This window comes from Lactuca serriola, chromosome 9, assembly GCF_051521515.1.
Source record: "Lactuca serriola cultivar US96UC23 chromosome 9, Lser_US96UC23_V15, whole genome shotgun sequence".
NCBI lineage: Eukaryota > Viridiplantae > Streptophyta > Magnoliopsida > Asterales > Asteraceae > Lactuca > Lactuca serriola.
The window spans coordinates 171,119,334-171,142,926 of NC_136416.1; the positions used below are offsets into that span (position 1 = coordinate 171,119,334).

The 23,593-nt window shown below is 33.1% G+C and overlaps 1 protein-coding gene, 1 long non-coding RNA gene and 2 pseudogenes across 5 annotated transcripts; 2 read left to right on the top strand and 2 right to left on the bottom strand.

Annotated features, from left to right (window-relative positions):
- Positions 1-10,677: 10,677 nt before the first annotated feature.
- Positions 10,678-13,878, top strand: LOC145072563 (beta-glucosidase 18-like; annotated as a pseudogene). Its single transcript, XR_013691067.1, has 12 exons — positions 10,678-10,901; positions 10,988-11,054; positions 11,145-11,203; positions 11,288-11,363; positions 11,447-11,521; positions 11,607-11,694; positions 11,775-12,026; positions 12,424-12,539; positions 12,612-12,864; positions 12,959-13,061; positions 13,201-13,305; positions 13,566-13,878. The product of XR_013691067.1 is annotated as a beta-glucosidase 18-like (transcript).
- On the bottom strand, positions 13,756-14,429 carry LOC145072564 (uncharacterized). Its single transcript, XR_013691068.1, has 2 exons — positions 14,362-14,429; positions 13,756-14,063 (listed from the first exon to the last, which is right to left on the bottom strand). It is a non-coding gene; the product is annotated as an uncharacterized LOC145072564 (long non-coding RNA).
- A 1,830-nt stretch (positions 14,430-16,259) lies between these two features.
- LOC145073055 (COP1-interacting protein 7-like) lies at positions 16,260-20,333 on the top strand. 2 transcript variants are annotated; one of them, XM_079019600.1, is made up of 9 exons: positions 16,260-16,417; positions 16,519-16,657; positions 16,812-16,979; positions 17,087-17,199; positions 17,411-17,463; positions 17,561-17,604; positions 17,778-17,930; positions 18,039-19,182; positions 19,278-20,333. In XM_079019600.1, the coding sequence occupies exons 2-9, from the start codon at positions 16,590-16,592 to the stop codon at positions 20,214-20,216; spliced, it is 2,682 nt and encodes an 893-aa protein (XP_078875726.1). In that variant the 5' UTR covers positions 16,260-16,417; positions 16,519-16,589; the 3' UTR covers positions 20,217-20,333. The 2 variants fall into 2 exon arrangements, with proteins under 2 accessions (XP_078875726.1, XP_078875725.1); XM_079019599.1 differs by having other exon boundaries at positions 16,260-16,657.
- Positions 20,334-20,452: 119 nt separating this feature from the next.
- Positions 20,453-22,051, bottom strand: LOC145073057 (leucoanthocyanidin dioxygenase-like; annotated as a pseudogene). The gene is made up of 2 exons (XR_013691222.1): positions 21,493-22,051; positions 20,453-21,073 (listed from the first exon to the last, which is right to left on the bottom strand). The product of XR_013691222.1 is annotated as a leucoanthocyanidin dioxygenase-like (transcript).
- Positions 22,052-23,593: the final 1,542 nt, after the last annotated feature.

The following is a 23,593-nucleotide window of genomic DNA, read 5'->3' on the forward strand; positions in this document are numbered from 1 at the left end:
GCGGTGGGTAAGAGTGGATACCCATTAAATGACCATTTTATAGGCCATAACCTTATACCCCCTTATAGATCGGCTTCGTGAATGAGACATACTAACTGTAAGACTAGCATTTTAGTTATACATATATAATATTAGACTTTCAATGTTATATATATAGTATAAGGGTGTATTTTACACTTTTAAAATACTAGGTGGTTTAATTTTATAAATTACACTTTTAATTTAATTTAATATAAATCATATCATTATGGATTTATTAACTCTCTTTTAATTATACACTTAATTAATTTAATAAACCATAAGGGAGTAATTTGAACTTTTCAAAATTAGGGTTTTAGAATTTAGACTTTTTCAAAATTATACCTTTTAATCGAACAATTTAAATTCCAAAACTTGAGGGCAAGTTTTGAAACTTTTCAAAACAATTAGCTTTTAATATCACTTTAAAATTTTTGAAATTTAAATTAAAATTTTAAATATTAAAACTCTTGATTTAATAATTATCTTGAATTAAACTATTAATTTAAATTATCAAATCATAAGGGATTATCTAAATCATAATGATAATTACCATTTAAACATTTAACTTATCCTAATCCATTAAACTTCTACATAGATTTCGAAAATAAGGATAGGATAATGCAAAATCTTTAATTACCATATATAACAATTAAAGGATAATTACAAGATATGGGATAATCCAAATCCCTAAAATTTAGGATCTTATCTTGGGGAGGAGGCCAATTTCGAAAATCAAGGGGTTATGAAAAACCCTAGATTTCGAAATCTAAAGGCTTAAGGAAAGGATTTGAAAATCTTTTTCAAACTTTTGCAAATTAGGGTTTGGAAACCCTAATCTTGAAAATCCTAGCCTCCTAGGGTTTATTAGCTATAAACCCTAATATGTCAAGTTCATACAATTGTATAACACTAATTGAAAACAAGTTAACCAAAGTCTTTGATACCACTGATGGGTTTTATACAAACAATCCTATGTGTGCATGCAACCCTAGAGTTGGATCTATGTTATCACTATTAGTCAGGGCCGGCCCAAGCCCAGGGCGAGTTGGGCTAAGGCCCAGGGCAGCATAATTTGATGGGGCATCAGATTTGATATGTCTGGTATGTTCAGCTATCTGGGCCTAGCTTTTAATCGAAACAACTAAAACATAAGTGTCCAGTCCAAATGAAAAAGGGCAGCAGAGTCTCCTACACGGCCACACCTAAGCTGCATTTGGCGGCAATTGAATCTCGGTTTTGGCAATTGGCACGCACGATGCACACTTTCGACTCCTTGTTCTCCCAAGCAACATCGGCACACCAAATAACTGAAGATGAGAAGACGAGGCATCCGAGGTTATGATTGAATCGATCCTCCTAATCTTCTTTTTGAATCGTTGATCTCAGCTTTTAATAAACTTACGGTTCCCTTAATTTATTTCTAACTGAGATTCTGATTGTGAATTTATGATTGAATCAGTCCTTCTAAACATCTATTCTCCTTAAATCTCATTGTTTTCTCTTAATGTGAACTTTTAAATCTCATTGTTTTTGCATAAAGTGAACTTTTAAAGTTTCAAATGGCTATGCTGAAGTTCTAAACCAAACACCGAAAACTATTTTTGAGGTATTTGATTTCTGGATTGGGTTAGTTCGATTAATAAATTCTTTTTTCTTGTGTTCTGATTCCCTTTTTTCATTCCAATTTCTGATTATGTTCACTGTATTCTGAGTTCTATTTTCTTTTCTGAAAGAAACACCAAAAATCTGAAGATTTGTGAGATTTTCGATTTCTAGATTGATTGATTTTGATTTTTGGATTCTTACTTTTTGTATTTCTGATATCATTTTTCTCATTCCAATTGTTGGTTTATGTTTATTTTTTTGTTGTTTGTTTCTAGAGGCATACCATATAATTTGGACGAGTTTGATTTCTCTAGAACATCAAAAGTTTGATTTCTCTAGAACATCAAAAGGTATATAATTACTTCATTGTTTCTATTAGATAGTAAATTTTTAGAAATGAATTCTTATTTCAGATTCTAAGATGGATTTATGAGATCATTTGACATATTAAAAGATAAAACAAAAACATAAAATTTGGTTGGGTTGTATATTTTTTTGCTTAGCTTTAATATCTATATTTCTTGACTTCTAAATATGTTTCTCTAAATATGTTTCCCTGATCAGGTGCTCAAAATACAAAACGGAAAAAAGACAACAAGAAAAGGCTAATCATGTAAGGGTTTTTGAAGCTCTTGAAGTTGTATCTTTGAAGAAGTTGTATCTTTGAAGTATCATATGGATTTGTAATTTTAAGTATCAAAAGTGGTTTTTTTTATAAAATATTGATTACTGTAAAATAAGATGTAAAATAAGAGATGTTTTAATATCAAAGAATACAAAGACATCGTTTTAGGTGATTTTTATATGTTTTTATTTGTATTATTTGATTGATATTTTTATAATTTTTTTATATATACATTTTTATCTATCGCATGGTACATGTATATAAGGGCATAAAATTATTATCTCGCTCCGGGTATCAAAAACCAATGGACCGGCCCTGCTATTAGTTATACAACATTATGAACACTTGAAGAACCCTAAAAGGTTTCTAGGAGTTTCGAAATCCACAAGGAAAGATGAAATACATACCTCTTGTTGTTATATTGTAATAACAACTTAAATCTTGAATCTTCTTGTCTTTGAAAGCAAGTACCACAAGTGTAGTACCTCTAATGGCTCACAAACACCAAGAGCAAATGGAGAGGATATAGAGAGAGAAGAGGAAGGTAGAAATCGTCCCTATGATCTCTTAGAATCAAGTGAACGAATTCATGAGGCCTAGGGGTCTTTATATAAGGTTGAGATTAGGGTTTCAGTCCTTATCCTTATCTAGTTGCTTGCCCACCAAGTAACAATAAGATAAGCCTTGAAAGCCCTTATCTTTGGACGATTTCAAGGATCCATATCCTCTTGATTTCGTCCAACCCATATCTAGGATAATCCTTACCCTACTTTGTAACTATCACATAATTACAATTCAGCCCCTCTAGTTTAATTAATTACATTTGATCACAAAATTAATTCCTAATTAATTATTGACCAATATTAATTAAACAAATATGATTTCTCCTTTACTATATTATTCTTATAACATATTAATAAATCATAATAACCTCTTTCTCTATTATTTCTCCAGTCAAGTTGCTTTGGTGAAGGCAACCCAAAAGGACCATGCACAATCGGGTCAAGTACTTACCAAATATGGTTACAGGCTTAGACATTAATCCAACACATAGGTCATCTAGTATGGTTATAATAACTCACAGTTTGGTATTGAATAAAATGATTAGTGTATGAATAAGTAAAATTCACATAGTTTTATATTTTATATTATTATAAAACTATAATACAGTATTTTACAAGTACAATTATACTAGCCAATTACAAGTACATGAGTTGCATACTATTACAAGAATAGAATACTACTTCAGTACAGAGAAAACATACTTTTCATGGTTTTATGAGAACTAAACCACATTTTTACTACTTTAGAGTACAATAACTTTCACACATTTTACAAATTACTACAGCAGAAAATATAGGATTTTCTGGGAAATATACATGTTTACAATATCTAGGAACAAGAAAATAGATTTCAATTACAAACATACTTATGAACTGACCAACTTAATTGTTGACATTTCTTTTCAAAACTACTTGTATTCTCAGGGAAACGGTAACACAAGTACAGACACAGCTTTTGAGAAGATGGATATCTATAAACTCATGTCTTTTAAACTTGTATTTTGGTGTCATATACACTATGTTTTGAACACAGATGTAGAGCTTATAACTTTTTAAATACAATGATTGTTGTTGTACTTTGATTACTATTATGCATTTTTGTGATACTGTACATGACGTCCTCCGCCCCCGAACGTTTCCACCGTTTCGGTTTGGGGGTGTGACAGATTGGTATCAGAGCATTGTTTATAGTGAACTCAGTATATCAATCCTTAAAAGATATATAAAGTATGAATGCTATGGGGCTGAAGCGCTCTGACTAAAAGTATACTTTTAAAATCTAAGTATTTTATAAGAAGTATACTAACATGCATATATACAAGAAACAATGTCACAATAAGAATGATATAAAAGTATTTGGATGTTGGACATTACAGTTAAACCTGGACAGTTATGTAATCATATATGGGATCAATATAGCCTGATTAACTATATTTATTTGAGATATGACCAACATGTGTTTAGGAGTGATTGTGGTGTTGCAACAAGTCTAAAACTTACCTAAGTACCAGAAGAACTCTAGAATCAAACATAAAGATAAAATACTATAGGAGTATTTTATGACACTATAACACAGAAACAACAAGATACAAAAGAGTCATCCTTACTAGAAACAAACATGTGAAAACAAAGGATCATTACTAGTAGAACTATAAGTATTAAGTATATATTACAGTTATATATAATTAAGGTTTTATAGACTTAGAATGGGTGGTTTAACTTTACTTCCTTTTCCTTTTTTGGATGTGGATATAGTGTAGGATCATTTATTCGAATGTCTATTCTACCCAAGTTATATATAATTAGTATACACTTTAGGGTTATAGAAAGACCCAGTATGATTCTTACCATACATAATACATTAACTATTAACTATAGGTTTCTTATATGGAAACTTGAAATTGTTTATTTGACTTATCAAATCTATTAGATGTCTCTTATATTCCTATTCTCGCATAGATAACATGATTGGATTTCATCTACCTGGAGATCCGTATTTTCCCAATCAAGGGAATGGGGGATGACACAATGCTGAACCAAAGAATGATCTTGTAAACCCAATAGAATAGGATTTTCCTGAAGATTCTGACTCAGAATTAGGAGCTTATAACCCAGCTCAAGTTGCCCAAAATCCCAATCCTCGACAAAATTTTCATGGTCTGACACCATAGTGGGCACTAAACTTAGACAAGTGGAGTCATGAGCAGGGTCAGGACCGTCCATACAATGGAGACCAAAGCTTCTACAATCTTGACGAATGAGGCTCAGCAGACAGAGCCCTTCAAGTGTTAGTTCGTCGGATTGCGCGTAACGATGAACAAGGAAGATCTACCATTGATGGAGTCATACAAGATAATGCTACCACTAGAGTCAACACTGTTTGCCTTCACCACCTAATTGAAAACCATGAGACAACCAAGAATATTACTGAAACCATACAAAGGGAACTAACTGCAATCCGATCTGAAGTTAGAGAACTTCGAGAATGCCAAGCGACACTAGAAAGACGTATGTTTGCCACGGAACGCCAGTTGGCTAAATTCAGGGCTGAATTTAGTAGGAATCCGAACAACACTCCTCATGAGTAGAGCATACTCTACTCACTCTTTTGGGATGTTGTCTAAATCTATGTATATACACTAGTGATGTTTTCATGTACATAGTACGACCTCGAAATTTCATTTATTCGATAGGTCAATATACTGTCAAATTTTCAGTTAAATTGGTATATTGTAGACCTACTACAAGGTCAAATTTTCAGAACTCTATGTATCTAATATACCAATACATGACAGGCATCTTATTTCCTTTGAAAAATCACTATTCAATTTCATATCACAAGGTATTCCTTGTAATGGAATGCTATGTAAACTTTTTCTGAATACATGTGGAACTAATGTAATTAGTTCAAAGCCATCTAATTTATTATCACTATTGATGTCTTACTACCTTTCCATTTTTATATCTTGAAGCAAAAAATGGCTCCCATAAAGAATCTGAAACATGTCAATGTCAATGAAGCACCGACACCACCTCTACCACCACCTCCACAATATGATGTTGCTGTCTTCCAAGCAACAGTAACTACCATCGTGGCTGCTGCCATGACGCAAATCAATGCCAATGGTACTAGTGGAGCTGGTAGCGGTGCTCACAATTTCAATCATAGTGAAAGTCTTGGACACCCTCACGAGTGTTCATATAAAGATTTTACAAATGCAAAGCATAAAACTTTTGATGGCACAAGAGGTGTCATTACTCTGACACGCTGGTTCGAGAAAACAAAATCAGTGTTCGAAATTTTTGCTTGCCCTGAAGCAAGCAAAGTAAAGTTTACAACTTGTACCTTCCTAGACAGAGCCCTTTTCTGGTGGAATGGATATGTCAAGTCCTTATCCCTTCCAATCGCCAATGCTATGGGCTGGGATGATTTAAAAATCCTGATGCTAGCAGAATGTTGTCCCCGAGGCGAAATTAAAAAGCTAGAGGAAGAACTCTGGAGTCTGAAGATAAAAGACTCTGATATTGCTGCATATACTGCCAGGTTCATTGATCTGGCTATTCTGTGTCCAGGGATGATTCCCACTGAGAGCAAGAAAGTTGAGAGATATATATGGAGACTCTCTCCTCAGATACAAGGAAATGTAATAGCAGCTAACCTTCTCACTTTTGACAGTGCCAAGCATTTGGCACAGACACTAGTAGACCATGGAGTTCATCAGGGCTTTATGGCACCCATCCTGGAGAAACCCAAGGAAAGGAGCAGTAACAAGAAACTCTAGAAAAAGCGAAAAAGGAAATCGTCTTAAGAGCCCTCGAAAAAGCAACAAACAGTGGCAACACACGTTGCTATTGTTCCTGCTGCTGTTCCAACCCCTGTTCCTACCACTGTGTCTTTTACTCCAGCAACCCCAAGTAGATACGTTGGAACTTTGCCAAAGTGCAATAAATGCAACTTCCATCATATGAGAGCTTGCAAAGAAATGCACTGCAAGAACTGTAACAAAAAGGGGGCACACTGCCTGTTTCTGTAAAGCACCAACACAACCTATTTCTCAAGTCCCTGCCGCGGGAGTGAGCCAAGCATGCTATGAATGTGGGGAAGTAGGGCATTTCAAGAGAAATTGTCCTATGTTAAAGAATGCTAGTGGTACTGGAAGAGTCTTGACGATTAGCTATGAAGAAGCGGTAGCGGATCCTTATGTGGTGACCGGTACGTTTCTTCTCAACAATTCTTATGCATGCATTCTTTTCGATATCGGTGCAGAGAAAAGTTTCGTAATCCATAAAATCAAACACCTTCTAAAACAAAATCCCAAAGAACTAAAAGATACATTCACCGTTGAGATGGCCAACGGAAAAACCGATAATACCAATGACATATACATAGGATGCACACTTACTCTAAATAACTATTCGTTCTAATTTGACCTTATGCCAGTCTCAATTAAAAGTTTTGACATCATAATCGGCATGGATTGGTTAAGTCTTCACTATTCTGATATCCTGTGTTACGAGAAAACTATTCGTCTTAATCTGCCAAGTAAGGAATCTCTTGTTATCTATGGCGACAAATCTGATGCAAATCTCCAAATCATTTCTTGTGTCAAGGCTCACTAAATCCCACTTTAAATACCTCACTAAATCCAACATAGACATGATCTTTGTAAGTAGATCAATCAGTATAATGATTTTGAATTACTAATAAATCTTATTTATAAATTCATAATAACGATTATGAGGATATATATAAGTTACACTTGAAATAAAATTAGTGTAACTTAACTTATAGAGATTTTTGCGAAAATCGGGAAATTGCACGGGCAGAATCTTGACCCGAAAGCTCTATTTTGTTGGACTTCTACATATGCCAAAGCCTCGCTAAACTACTCAGAAACTTTAAAAATATTGGACTCAAAGAATAAGAGGTTTCCAAAGAAGTTATGGATGAATTGTAAGGAGGAATGAGCAGTTTTCACAAGGTATTTATAGGTGAAATACAAGTACACGTCGTGCATATTTCTATGTGCACCGTGGCTCTTGTCAAGGAAGGGTGACGTGGCTTATTCTCATGTTAACAAGTGGTGGCTTTTGGGTGGTGTGTCAGAGGCACATTGTGCGCCTTGTGTGCACGCGCCCATGCGTGCGATTTAGCAAATTTTCATAACTTATTCATACGAACTCCAATTTTGGCTCTTCTATCCACGCGTATTTATCGATGTTCTTGAATGAAAAAAGGAATATAAAATTCAAATTAATAAAAAATTGAGATATATAACTTTTATTTAGACCATGTAATCTAATTCTCAATTTATTTTTTATTTATTATTTTAGAAGGCTTAGATTGCTAATCTCCGTTTAAAATTCATATATTTTTCATACGACGTCCGTTCTCGACTGTCTTTATATATATATATATATATATATATATATATATATATATATATATATATATATATATATATATATTCAGACTCCTATTAACGAGATCTTCGACTTTCATTTAGATTGTTTCGGCTAATAACCAACCGATCTAAAATTCGATTTCTGTAGTAACACAACTGCGTTGAAACTACGAAGAATCATAACTTCCTCATATGAAGTCAGATTTAGGCGTTATTTATATACATACTCTCAGTTTTACGATTACTGCAACCTTCGTTTAGATTGATTAGGCTTCTAAGAAACTTATCTAAAGTTCATTTATTACAAAGCATATAGTCATGTCGATTTAATCGCGAAACTTCGAAGAAGCATAACTTTTTCATACGAAGTCGGATTTCAGAGTTCTTTTTTTTATGTACGGAACCCTTGTCACATATATTATAACGTCGGTTAAGATTATTTATCCTAAATAATCTTCTATCAAAAAATCGTTTTTATCGCTTACTATATTTTATTTGTCTAACCAGGATCCGTGGGCATTACACAAGCCCTTTTAGTGAATTAAAACATTTTATTTAATTACTAAAATAATTTCTAGTTAATTTATTAATTCCTTAATAAATTAACAACTTATATATCTTAATTTCTTTATGTTATTTGGGTCATGAGACCAACCCAAAAGGGTGATGCTATTAGTAGAAAGATCATTAAAGCAGTTAATGACCTCAAACACTGATTTTAATAATAATATATCATGCTAATACATTCAACTTTGTATTGTAGGATAATGTAATATAGTTTGACATTCTACATGTTGATGATAATATAAATTGTGGTCATTTAAGACCTTCTGCTTATCAAGGTAATATACATTAGATACTCTAAATATTTAGGGAAAGTGTGGATACACTTATACATATAATTGATGTACGTATCAAAGTGTGTAAAACATGTCAAAATGTGTATGCATGTCGCATATTTTATATATATATATATATATATATATATATATATATATATATATATATATATATATATATATATATATATATATATATATATATATATATATATATATATATATATATATATATATATCAAAGTTGATTACCCTTTTCTACTTAACCTGTCAAACTTGATTATCATTGTGTATACTATATAAATGTTTATTACCTTTTTTTTTGTATATTTTATACCCTTTTCTTCATACAATAATGCAAATTTTGGACACCACGATTTAGCATGTGTAAAACTTGTTACAGTGTCAAACTTGGCAACCATAATTACCGTAATTCACATACCATGTTAAAGTGTGAAAGATGATTAACCTTTTGTGCATACCATGTCAAAGTTGATTATCCTTTGTGTTTAACCTATCAAAGTATATTACCCTTATGTTTATGTTTCGAAGTATATTACCCTTATGTGCATAACATGTTATAGTTTAATATCCTTTTCTACATACCATGTTAAACTTGAATACATTCAAACACACTTATCACACTAACATCATAACACCATGACAAAATTCTTATAAGTAAACAAATTAAGGAATATTAACACCACAAAATTCATCCATCTTTTTATCATTCAAAATAGGTATTATTGTACCTTACAAACAAAAATAGGTCAACATTGGACCTTGTGACACTAATTAGGTCAAGATTGGACCATATTTGGCCTACATACACAACTTAACTAGCTATTTAACCGTTATACAACAGCAAAATTAGCACCCTTACGAGGATTATCAAAAAGGAAAACAATGAAATCATAACCCTAATGAGAAACAACATACCTTGAGTTAGAATTTTCATTTGAAGCTACATAAATAGTAGGATTGGCAGATGGGACTTTATTTGGTTAAACTCTTCCTTGTATTGTGAACTGGGAAGTGCTTTATCATACCATTCAAATAATCCACAATCTTCTTTCTCATTTAGGAAATACCTATAAACGAAGTATCTTCTGTAGAGTTTTGTCACTCGAAGAGAATGAAAATCAAGGTGTTAATCCATAATAGCACCTCCTAAATGGATGAATACTCACTCTTTAATGACCTGTCTAGGACATTGAACTAGTTGATCGACCTAAAGAAGTCATACATTTATAGGAGTTGATATCAAAGAAGAAGATAAGAAGATGGAGTTTCAAAACTTAGGAAATGTCTCTTATACGTCCAACTAATGCCATGTAGGATCCCACATGGTTGCCACGACACACACTTGACACGTCATCTCCATGCTATTTGGTAATCCGTATGGTGAACATTGAACAAAACTGGATAATGCAATTTTCAGTTTAGAAAAAATGATCATAAAATAATGTTAAAATAAAAAAAGAGACAAATTAAATATAATACCTTTTGTGACCTTCAAACAAAAATAACACTAAAATGAATTCAACATCAACAATTCAACGTGTGTTAACCTTAGGATCACTTTCAATTTTTTAATGTCAAACGGTACATGAACTTGGACCGCATATTTGTGGACCGCTTGGAGCACATCTTCATTATGGGTGCTCCAATTAAAGAAACCGATATGAGAATCGGATTTCCGAGATGGGTCTGTTCTTGCTGCTTCTTCTTGGATCTTTTCCTTGTAGATTCAAAAACTCACACATCATTTCATGAAGAAGTCATAAAAAGATCAGATTTCCCAGATGGGTTTCTGTTTGGAGTCGCTACTTCAGCCTACCAAGTATTCTCTACTCTGTTTCTTCTCTTTCAGTTTTCTGATAACTGAGTCAGCTAAACTCAACAATGAATTTCTATTACTTCATCCAGATTGAAGGGGCATATCTTGAAGATGGTAAAAGTCTCAACAATTGGGATGTGTTCGCTCTTTCCCCAGGTAACAAAATCAATCAATTGACAATTGGGTGTTCAATTGATTCATCTTTACATTATCACATTAGGTTAACTATAACGTTGCAATGTTTAGGCAACATTGAAAATGGCGACAATGGATTCATAGCTGATGATCATTACCATCGATATCTGGTATCTTAAACTTTTGACAATGGATAACAACATATAACTTTCACATCTCTTCTAATCTTATTTCTAATCAATCGATTGTTGCAGGAAGATATTAACATAATACAGTCACTTGGTATAGATGCTTACCGCTTCTCTATATCATGGTCAAGAGTTCTTCCAAGTATGATTAAAATCCAACATTTCTCATAAAAAAGGATTAAGAACTTCCATTTCTTGATAGAAGATCTTATTGAGATATATCAGGAGGAAGATTCGGCGATGTTAATCCAAATGGGATTATGTTCTATAACAAAATCTTGGACAATCTCTTACTCAGAGGTAAAACGCTAAACTTTTAACTCCTTTTATGTCAATTCTTCATGAAAATTACATGCTTTAACACATAAATTTTCAACTAAAACAGGAATTAGACCATTTGTAACGATTTACCATTACGACTTCCCCCAAGAACTTGAAGATCGATACGGGTCTTGGCTCAGCCCGTTAATGCAGTATGTGAAAAAGAATCCGATCTTCTATTCGATTAAAATAAACGCTAAATTACTTTCATGAAATATATAATCTTTTGTAGGAAAGATTATGTGCACTTTGCAGAAACATGTTTCAAAAACTTTGGTGATCGAGTGAAGGATTGGTTACTATGAATGAGCCAAATTTGTTTACACAAATGGGATATGAGAAAGGAACGTATCCATTCTCTCGTTGTTCACCACCCTTTGGCAATTGTTCATCTGGAAATTCTGATATTGAGCCTTTAATTGTAATGCATAACATGTTATTGGCACATGGAAAAACAGTGAAGCTATACCGAAGAGATTATCAGGTAATTACCTAATTTTTTTTTTCAAACAGGTTTGTTTAACCACTAAACTTTCAAATTTTTTCCCATTGTTATGAAAGTTTGTATCTTTTTGGTTCTATTGTTATGAATATTTGTAATTTTTGTTAACATGGCGCTGATGTCGACATACGACATAGCATGTTTCTTGAAACAATTTCATTAAATAATAACCAAGCTTCAAGCTTTCAGCTTTCGTTTTGATATAGTGAAAATGTTGAAACATTAAAAGGACAATGTTTCATTCTTTTGAAATTTTTTGTTATACTCGTTTCAATACTGATATTAGTATTGATGTTTCATCGTCGTGCTTAAAGTCAACTTAAAGTTGACTTTTTTCTTGCATGACGAACATCCTTTGACTAGATTAACATACATGCAGCATGAACAAGGTGGATCAATCGGGATTGTTGTAGATTGTTTCATGTATGAGCCTCTAACAGATAATGATTTTGATCAAGAAGCCGCTAACAGGATCTTGGCTTTCATTATCGGCTGGTATATCCGAATACGCACTTAACTTTGAAGATCAAATCAAGATTCTTTTTTTCTTTAACTTGTTATTATTAGGGCATTGGATCCACTAATTTTTGGTGATTATCCATCTGAAATGCGCAAGTATCTTGGAGATCAATTGCCAAGATTTTCTAGTGACGAAAGGAAGTTTATGAAAGATGGAATTGACTTTATAGGAGTCAACCACTATGCTACTCTATATGCAAAAGATTGTATTCATTCTATTTGTAGTTTAAGTGGAAGTCGAGCAATCCTAGGTTTTGTGGATGCAAGTAAAGAGAGAGATGGTATTCCGATTGGTGCGCCGGTATGTATGATATGTGTGAAATACCCGTTTTGCCCCTCGTTTACTATTACTTTTTTTTTTGTTTGTTTCATTGTTTAATTAGTTGTGTTGGCAGACAGGATTGGGATCATTGCGTGTAGTTCCAAGAGGCATTGGGGAAGTGATAGACTATCTAAAGAAGAGATATCACAGCAAACCCATGTTTGTTACTGAAAACGGTATGCAAATTTGGGAATTTTGACTTTTTGGATTTGGTCAATCCTAATTGCTACAACTCTTAAATTCAGTATAGATATGGATTTTGTTGCTAAATTAAAGTGCAAGAATATGTTCAATTTTGAAGTTAAATTTATGTAGGGTATTCTGATCCGAAAGTTAATGATCAAGTTCAAAATATACTTCAAGACTTCGATCGAATAGAATTTCATAAAATGTACATGTCGTCTTTGGCCCAAGCGATCAGGTGATTATATTATATTTAGGTCTTAACATTTTCAATTATAGATAAAGTGATACCTGGATAAATGATGTTTAAAAAAATATTTGAGAAAATAATGACACACAAAAAAAAATTCATACGACTGAGTGGGGTATATCTTACAATCTCATGTATTCGACTTTCTCTATTAAGTTGTTCTTTCTGTATTAAGTCAAAAACGAACACCAACACATTAATTGTTTTGCATGGTCGAATAATTTTAAAAAAAAAATGATATTTGACGGGGATGGAGCGGATGTGAGAGGCTATTTTGTGTGGACATTAATGGATGATTTTGAATGGAGACTTGGGTACACTCCAAGATTCGGATTTTACTACATTGATCATCAAACACTCAATCGTATCCCAAAATTGTCTGCAAAATGGTACCAAGATTTCTTGAAAAACAATACCCGGGCACTAGAAATCCAAGATTCATAAAATATTCAAACTTTTATATAATTTGCATATGTATTACAAGATATTTGATTGGTTTGTTGTATCATATGAGTAGTGTGTCTTGTTGACTATGGAACATGATAGGTTTTGTTGCTACACATGCACTTGTAAGCAATTGGACAAGTCTCGGCCTCGGCGGGTCCCACGGAACAAATAAACCGCACCCTAACCAAATGGCAGGGTGAACATGAACCGCATGCATGTAGACAGTCTGGCAATCTTGAACCCGCGATTTGTAGTGTATCTGCTCTATGTTTCACTATGTGTATCGCATCACCATGACCTATAAAGATAAGTAACATAAGATAAAGGGCTAATATCATAAATGGTAATAAACTATTTGAGATGTTAAAAGAAACATCATCGAGTTAAAGAAAAAGATACTAAAGAATGTAAGGTATTGAAATTTTTGTTCACAAAATACGCATTTGGTGAACCAAAATATTTCACTTGCTTACTTCCTTATGCTACTTTTATAGTACAATTGTGACTTTGAACCCTTTAAGATGAAAAAGAGAGCGACATGTCATAAACAAAGATGGGAATGATGACATAAAGAATTGGAAGGAATGAAAGGTTACCCATGAGAAGAAGACAGGATGCCAGGAGCACAGAAGAGAATAAATGGTTCATTTTTGCTAATTGTGTGTGTAAATTGGTGAAATATGGGGGTATAAAAGGAAATTTGAAGAATAAAGTGAGTCACAAGGAAGTAGTTTTTCTCACAAGATAGAAATGCCTTCACATGGTTTTTTACCATGTAGTTATATCTAATGGACTAATGTTCAACCCATTCAATTTCAAGGCCGATTCCATGTTTACTTCGGTCACTATCATTCAATTCCAATGACGTATTTACTTCCGTCACTATCATTCTCCCTCCTTGTCCTACCCCAATTCATTTTTATAAAAGAAACATCAAATATTTTTTACTTTAAAACAAGAGCAAATAATAATTAAAATTAATTTGCTCGTTACTAATAATGATTTATTATTATTATTATCATTATTATTATTATTATTATTATTATGTTAGTGTTAGTGTTACTTGTCTGCAAGTAAATGTACTTTTTATTCAAGCTTCTTTTGAGTAAATATTTTTAAAATTAATATAAGAGTATAATAATAAAATGACAAAACTTCATAAATGATCTTTATGGTATCTCAAAATCTGAAGTTTAGTCCCTAGGTTTAAAAAACCTCACAGATAGTCCGTGTGGTTTTAATTTTTTTTTAACAAATGGTCATTTTTGCTAACTCCGTTATCTTTTGGCCGTTAAGTGAAGAGCATTTCCGTCATTTCACTATACACACACGAAAAATGTCTTTTTTTCTTCTGACTCATCTCGGACATTTAAGGATATTTAAATGCTATGGGCATTTATATATGTATTAAATCCATCTTTTTATCTTTCCCTTCTTCATCTCTTTTTCAATGTCATGTCACTACTTTTTTTTTTTTTTTTTTTTGAAATGGCAAATCTAACTTACTCCTAAACTACATCTTAAATCCATCTATGTCCACGACGGGACTTGAACCCTCAACCTCAAGGAGGGAAGACAATACCGGATACGGTTGGGCTACAAGCCCTTTGGTCCCTCTCTTTTTCTTGTCATGGTAAAGTTTATGTGGAACGTGTGGTCATGAAAAACATGACAGAACTCCCTAGAGCCAAATACCAGTTTTCCATAGCTTTTTTAAAAATGTTTTTATAAAAATGCATGTTAAGGTATATATACAAATAAAAAGTGCAAACTTAGAGAGAGAGAGAGATTTATTTTTGTAATTTAGTCTTTTATATATAACTAGATGATTGTTTAAACGTTATATTAAATAATAAAATAAAATGATATTAGAATTATATTTATAACTATATTGGTAAAATTGACTAAGTAGTTGTTATTAATTTTTAAATAAGAGTTTTATATCAAATAAAAAATTTAATATTATACATTAGAAGGATATTTATTAAAAATTTAAAAGTTAAAGAATTATAATATTTTAACTATAAAAAAATACAGTTAACAAATACAAATATATTGGGACTAACAATCTAATCACTGTTATCTATATTCAAACAAATACAAATATATTGGAACTAATTACATAATCACTGTTATTTATATTCGCGAATTGAATGTGAATAAACCGTATTCCGATTTAGTGTTACAAATTAAATATACTATTATTGGAACTATATGATATATATGAAATCTATTAATGAATTGCATGTGAATAAAAATTTATGTAGTTTTTATTTAATGTGATTTATAGTTATTGTTGTTTTTAATTAATTTAAAAATTACTTTGGTATTTTTCAATTTCAATCACAAAGGTTTTTTTAAGTAGTAACTAATTTTCAAAAGCCTGTGTAATTTAAGTACCACGACACAAAGTACTTTCTAACGAGAAATTGAAGCCTAATTTGAGAGCTCGACAGAATAGGTCTAAATTGTCTATCTTCCATTGATAAAAGAGTTCTATTTAAGTTGATTTTAGATTCCACGTGTAACAATGGCGGTTGAGGTGGTTGGTGGTGCTACATTCATTGCTCCCAATCACAATGCTTCAAAGCACCAACAATGGCCCAAGAGTAATTATCAAGTAATCTCTCTCATACTCGACACAGAAATACGGTAAGTAATCTGTCATCATCGGAATCAGTACATAAGATAAGAAGAAGTAGATATCGACATTCCATCGAATTCTGATATGATCATGGTGCTTACACGAACAGAGATAATGTGTGTGGTTTTGAATCACACGTAAAGCTTCCAGAATCATCACCCAGTGGTTGATAGAACGAGGATGGATTCAATTCATTCAAAGAGCCAGCTAGACTATGCTCTGTTCCAGCTGACTCCTACCAGAACCAGGTATCGGACCCCTAACCCTAACCCTAACCCTAACTCTAATTTTGATTTCAGTTCGTGCTTTGTGTTATGTTTCTTGTCCAATGCGAATTGCTACTTTGATTTCTTCCGATGCTAAGTTTTCTCTTTCTATTTCCACATTTGGATTTGCGATTAGATGTGATCTCGTTATATGTGTTGGTGATTGCAAAGAGAAACTTGCATCTGGACTATTGTCACCTTTTATTGCTCATCTCCAGTTCGCCAAAGATCAGATTTCAAAAGGAGGTTACTCCATTACCCTTTCTGCTTCTGCTCCTTGGTTCACCAAATCCACTCTTGAAAGGTCTCTTGTTGTAATATTTGGATTTTAGCACTTTTATTGTAAATAATATCTTTGTAATGCTTGTTTTGTTAACTCAACATCTGTCTTTCTTGTGTTCATTTGATTAGATTTGTGAGGTTTGTAAGTACACCAGAGGTTCTTGAAAGATTCATCACCATTGAGAGAGAGATTGCAAACATCGAATTATCACTAAACACCAACACACCATCTGACTCGCAAAGTGCGTATTCTTTAAATACTTTTTTTTTCTCAGAGCTCATATTTTTTGCAATAACTTTGGCCCTCAAGTATTAGAAAATTAGAATCTATAGCATTTTTGCTACGTATCCACACAACCCCTTAGATTCACAACCTAAATTGATGCTTTAAAGTTTTTATCTAATAAGCATTTTATATTCTCATACTCTTCTCATTTATTATGTGTTTATCAGGTCTCTATGGGTTGGAGGAACACTTGAACAAGTCATCTAATCTTGCCTACAAGGTGTATAATCATTCTACTTCTTTTACTACCAATTCAATCTTTCTTCTACACTTCCATGGCAGATTACTCATAGATTCCCACTTTCAATACTTTTTAGCATGAAGGCAACACAGATGATGCTGTCCATGAAGAAGATTCCAAGTAAAGTATACTTGTGTTTAGCCTAATTCATGAATTCAATTATGAAATACACACCCTTCATCCAAAAAGAATCCAACTTTTCATTTTTCATGTTCAAGGTGGAATTTTTTTGGCTGGATGGAATGTACAAAAACAACCCTTGTTTAATATTTTTATCTACTTGTAATTATTAGGGTTCATCTTCAACGTGTTCTTGAAAATAGAAAGGCAATACTTCAAAAAGAGCAAGCAATGGTTTATGCACGTGCTTTAGTTGCTGGTTTTGAGACAGATAATCTTGAAGATCTCATCTCTTTTTCTGATGCTTTTGGATCTCCTCGTTTAAGGTATAAACCTGTTTTCATCACACATTAATCAACTCAAGAATCCATTAATATATCTCTTTTAAGGTCTTCCTACACCACTATGTTTGAATATCATGTTGATTTCAACAGGGAAGCATGCTTAAATTTCATGGAATTATGCAATACAAAGAGTAATGATAGAGTCTGGATGGATGAGGTGGCAGCAATACAGGCATACTCTTGTTCACAAAGCTCTTATATAGAAACATCTGGTGCAATCCTATTCCCTGAGGAAAATGATCCTAGTCAAGAACTTAGGGTTAATGTCCAAAATGGTAATTTTGTCACCAAGAAACAGAACAGTGGTGTTGATATCCATACTTATCATGGCAACCCCATGTTTCATCTTCCATATCAAGGGTACCCTTTTCCACCCATGGTCATACCTCCATATTATCAACAGAATCTACCATTTCAAGATTTCAAAAGCAGAGGGAAAGTTTCACAAAAGAAAGAATCACACTCGAGTGACTCTAGTTCTGAAAGTGAAACAAGGAGTTCATCAAGAAAGATTGTAATCAGAAATATTAATTATATTAATTCTGAAAGAGATTTAGAAACAGAACATAAATCTGATGAGAATTTGGAATGTGAAGATAAACGTGAAGGTGAAAAGGTGACTCAGCAATGGGATATCTTCCAGAACCTTTTGATGAAAGATAAAGATGACAAAGAGTCTGAGGAATTTGTTTCAAATAAATTTGAAGAACAGAATATTAATCAATCTGGAAGACATAAAGAAGGAGATTGGTTTTCAGATAAAACAGTTCATGAAAAAAGCAAAGACATCTTTGAAGACAATTTCCAGTCTACAGAAAGTAGAAAAGATGTTCTTGTTGATGATTCTTTAGCAATTCAAGATCATTCTTTAAACAAATCATCAGAAACCCATTTGAGAACACAAGAAATTCTAATGGTTTCAGATAATTTGACACATAAAACTTCATATTCAACAAATAAAAATGTCAATGAACCTAATGATCTGTACATGGTGCTTGAAAGAGAGACAGCTGGCAAGGAAACCATGCCAACCTGGACTCCAGAAATGGAATTGGGACATAATGATGTTAAGATCATAAAACAGGATTCTATTGGGAACAAGAAGTCAACAAAGTCAACGCCTGGTAAAGGGTCAACCATTGAAACAAAGTCTAAAGCTTTATCTGAAAGAAAAAGCAAATCTGATGTCATTTCAAGAAGCAAGAAACCTATAGCAAAGGGTAAAACAGACAAGGTACTCAAAAGTTTCAATTTTTTTTTTTCTATTTCTTTTAGATCCGATAAAATTGTAATTTATTATTATTGTGATTTTAATCTTATTGAACATAGGAAGAAGAGAAAAGAAAGAGAATGGAAGAACTGCTAATTCAACGTCAAAAAAGAATCTCTGAAAGAAGTGCTTCTGCAACTAATAAGTCAAAAAGTCAACTTGCATCCCAAGACATGAAAAAGTCAAATAAACCAGTTATTAAGAGTTCCACTATCAATCGCCTTTCAACTGCACGTGTAATTAATCCCAAAGTATTACCTACTGAATCAAAACCTGTTTATAAACCTATAAAAGTTTCCACCAAAAAGATTACTGAATCAAAACCTGCAAAAATTCCCACCAAAAAGATTACTGAATCAAAACCTACAAAACTTCCCACAAAAAAGATTTCTGAATCAAAACCCGCAAAAGCTGTCACCAAAAAGATTTCTGAATCAAAACCTGCAAAAGTTGTCAACAAAAAGAATTTTGAATCAAAACCTCCAAAAGTTGTCACCAAAAAGAATTTTGAAGCAAAACCTGCAAAAATGGCAACTAAGAAGACCAATGAACAAAAACCTGCAAAAATTGGGAACAAGAAGATTGTTGAATCAAAACCTGCAAAAATGTTAACCAAGAACATTGATTCAAAGAATTCAAAAGATCCAAAGAAGGTTGATATTATGAACAATGTCAAGCAATTGCCTGTAATATCTCCAAACCATCAATCTACACAATTGGAGAACGCGATCAAAACATCATCTTCAGTTGTTCAAGAAGATAAAGCTATTCCTCTCAACAATGGTGGATTATCCAAGAAAGCTTTAAATACTGTTACTTTCAAAATCGATGAGGATCATGGTGTTAAAGAAAACCCTAATTTCAAATTGAACCATGAAATTTCTATGGTAGAAACCACGGAAAGAAACATTTCAAGGAAGAAATGGAGCAGTTTCGAAACTTCAAGTAAAGCTCTTAGTGGTTTCAAAAAGCTTCTATCTTTTGGTAGACGAAGATAAAAAAAATATAAAAAAAAAAGGTAATTTAAAAATACAATGTTTAAAGCTTGAAATTTTCGATTATTGTTTGCATGACATATTGTAACGATTATTTGTTGCATTTCTTTTTGGTTTGAAGATTTGCTTGTACTATATAATGTATTATTGTTATTGATAATATATATAAGTTTTACAATCACACAATCATTTACTTAACTCAAATGACTTTAAACAATAATACAGTACATTTGTCTATATAAAAAATAAGTGTCCATAATTTATTAAAATAGACAAACAAAATACAAATAATAACATATCATTTTAGATCGATTACACCACTCTTCTTAAACAACTTATGTTCCATATGTTGTTGAAACGTCCGTGGTGGAAAGAGTGGCGGCTCAGACTCCGAAACCGTCTCCGGGAGCGGTTTCAGTATAATCTTATCCTTGGGTGGTTCACAGAAAACCGCCCAAGAAACCCTAACTTTTTCCTTATTCACAAGAGCTCTATGCAAAATACTCTTATACTTTCCATTACTAAGTATCTCAATGGTGTCACCAATGTGCAATATAATGGAATCGGGCACGCATTTTGCAGTGACCCATTGACCCCCATAAAAGAGTTGGAGCCCGGGGACCATGTTGTGGAGTATGAATGTGAGTGCACTTACGTCAGTGTGAGCTTCAACACCGAGGGCTAGCTAGGGTTGAGGGCATTTTGGGTAATAGTTGATTTTTAGTTGAAGGAGTAGCTCATCCACCCCTCCGACTTCCTCCTCTAGCCGCCCTGCCTCTAGTCCTAACCCAAGAGATAGCACCGAGAGGATCTTGGTGGTGAGTGCTCGTATTTGCTTAGCATACTCGGTGGTAGCGAGTCTGTTCAATAAGAAAAGTCAACCGTTTCTCTTGTCAAAAGTCAAATATGAACTTTTTATAATGCAAGTCGACCATTTCTCTTATCAAAAGTCAAATATGAACTTTTTTAACACAGGCTAATGCATAGAATGTAGCATGGATGAAATTAATTTGTTCCTAAAAGTTAATATTATTTCATGAAAACGATGCTATCTTCGCAAAAGTTTAACTAATCATGAGTGTAGAAAGCAATTGCACGAACTTTTTCAAGTTTTTTTTGCAAAACTAATTCGCCGTTTTAATGCTTTTTTCTATCAAAATGATCCTTTTTACGTAAGAGAAATAAATACCATATCAAATTAAGCAATTTGTCTTTTGATATTATAGAGATGCATGTTGTTCAGACGGTATATGAAAGCTTTTAATACCAATTAACTTACATATAATCATTGGGCGTGGAGGGCCAAACAGTCAAATCACGTTTATCCTCGGGAAACACAGTGTGAAAGAAGTAGTCTTCCCATTCGAGTTGCCCCGATGCATTGTTCGCCAATTTACTTCCATACCCTTGAATCTTCCCTGAAGCAATATCGTTACAATGTTTTTCTTTCTCCTCTACAGGCTGAGAGAAGAAACTCTCGCCGGCAGCCTTGACACGAGCGATGAGGTCGTCGGAGATTCCATGGTTGACGAGATGCATGACGCCCCACTCGGTGGCTGCTTTTCTCAGCTCGTTGCTACAGTTTTCTAGGGTTTTTGGGTCGCCGGAGTTTATGTCGTTTAAGTCGATGGTGGGGAGCTGTGGCCCTTTGTCGTCGTTGTTAATTTCGTGTAAGATGTTGGTGATGGTTGATAGTTCATCTTGTGGTCGGATGTATTCTTTTGGGATTTGATGAATCCCACTTTTTGATAAGCTTTCGACTCTTGTGTTTGTTGCAATCACCATTTTTGGATGTGTTTGATTATTTTGGTGGTGGTTTTGGGGTGGCTTTGTGGGTGGTTTTTATGGGGTCGGAGGTACTGAAGCCTGAAAGAATGGTGGGGGTTGGATGGGGTAGGCTGGGGGTTGGTCATGTGATGAAATCCCCGTTCAAAGGACTCATGGAAGTTGGTTTGACTTGGAAGTTTGAAGTGTAGTAATTTAACTTATCACCACCTTAGTTTAGCTTTTCACGCCCAAAAGTCTTTTTTGTAAAAGAAAAAAAACAAAAAAATGTTTGGCAAACTAGACACTTTTGGAGTTTTAATACAAAGAAAAGCATCTTTTTAAAAAAGTCAGGAAATCCTGACTTTTTGTAACTTTTTAGAAAAGATCTTTTGAGCTTTTAAAAGCTAAGCCAAACACTTAGTCTTTTAATTCTATAAAAACAACTTATCCTAAGGTTTTTTTTTTTTTCCACATGTCATCTTCTCTTTCATTTTAACATTTGTCATTTGGTGAGAATTTTAGAAATTTTATTTTCTACTTGTCATATTTTAGGGATTTTCGTTTTCTTAAAATAAAGCTTTATAAAATTGTAATGGGTTCTATTAGGAAATAAAATCATCCTATTAATTTGGTAATAAATTTTCATAAATACTTCAAACAATTTAATTTTTTTTTGCAAATTTTCAGATTACATTATAAAATATTTCATATTTATATATTGATATTAAATTTTTATTTTTAATAAACTCGCGTAATACACGGGTCTCACACCTAGTTAACTTATTATTAGAGTATCGGGTGTAGGCAACAAGATACAACATCAAGTTGTGTCACCTCACATGTCAATAAACACATAGTGTTATAACATCAAATGGAAAAATAAGCAACAAGATGTAACACCAACTTTTTGAGAATATCTTTTTTTTTTTTTTCGAATTTGATTTTTTTCTTTTTACTTTTTTTTCCTTTTTCATTTTTTCGTTTTTGTGTTTTTTTTAATCACTAACATGAATATATTTTATAAAATATAGAATTATAAAAGCAAAAAAAAAGGACATAATATTTAAAATCTAAAATTACGATTATAATTAAAAAAAAACATAATTTTAAACCTAAAATCATAACTAAAATACCATTCAAATTACTCCTAAAATCCTAATTAACTCAAATATTGCTTCCTAATTTGTTCATTCATCGCTTGTAGCACCTCTAGATCAGCAGGTGTCAAACCCTCCTCGCTCGTCCGAAGAATTGACAACTGATGTGTCATTAATTCTCTCTCTTTTTGCGTCTGCTTCTCCCGTGTCTGCCTTTCTAGAAACTCTAAATGACGACGTTTCAACTTATTTTTTTCTTTTATTAATAAATTGCGCTCGTCGAATTTCGTTCTCATTTCCGCTGCATCTTTTGCTTTCGCCTCAACCTCCTCCGCATGCCTTGCAGCGCGCCTCGCTTTGTCGCGTCCGGGCGGTCGTCGTGGTGGGGATATCTCCTCGATATCATCCGGGATCTCATCGATGTCGGCGTTTAGGTTGATGTGAGTCCGTGCGTCCGACACGTCAACCGAGCTCGAATTGCGAGACCTTTTAGATTGAACCTCTGATGATGTAGGC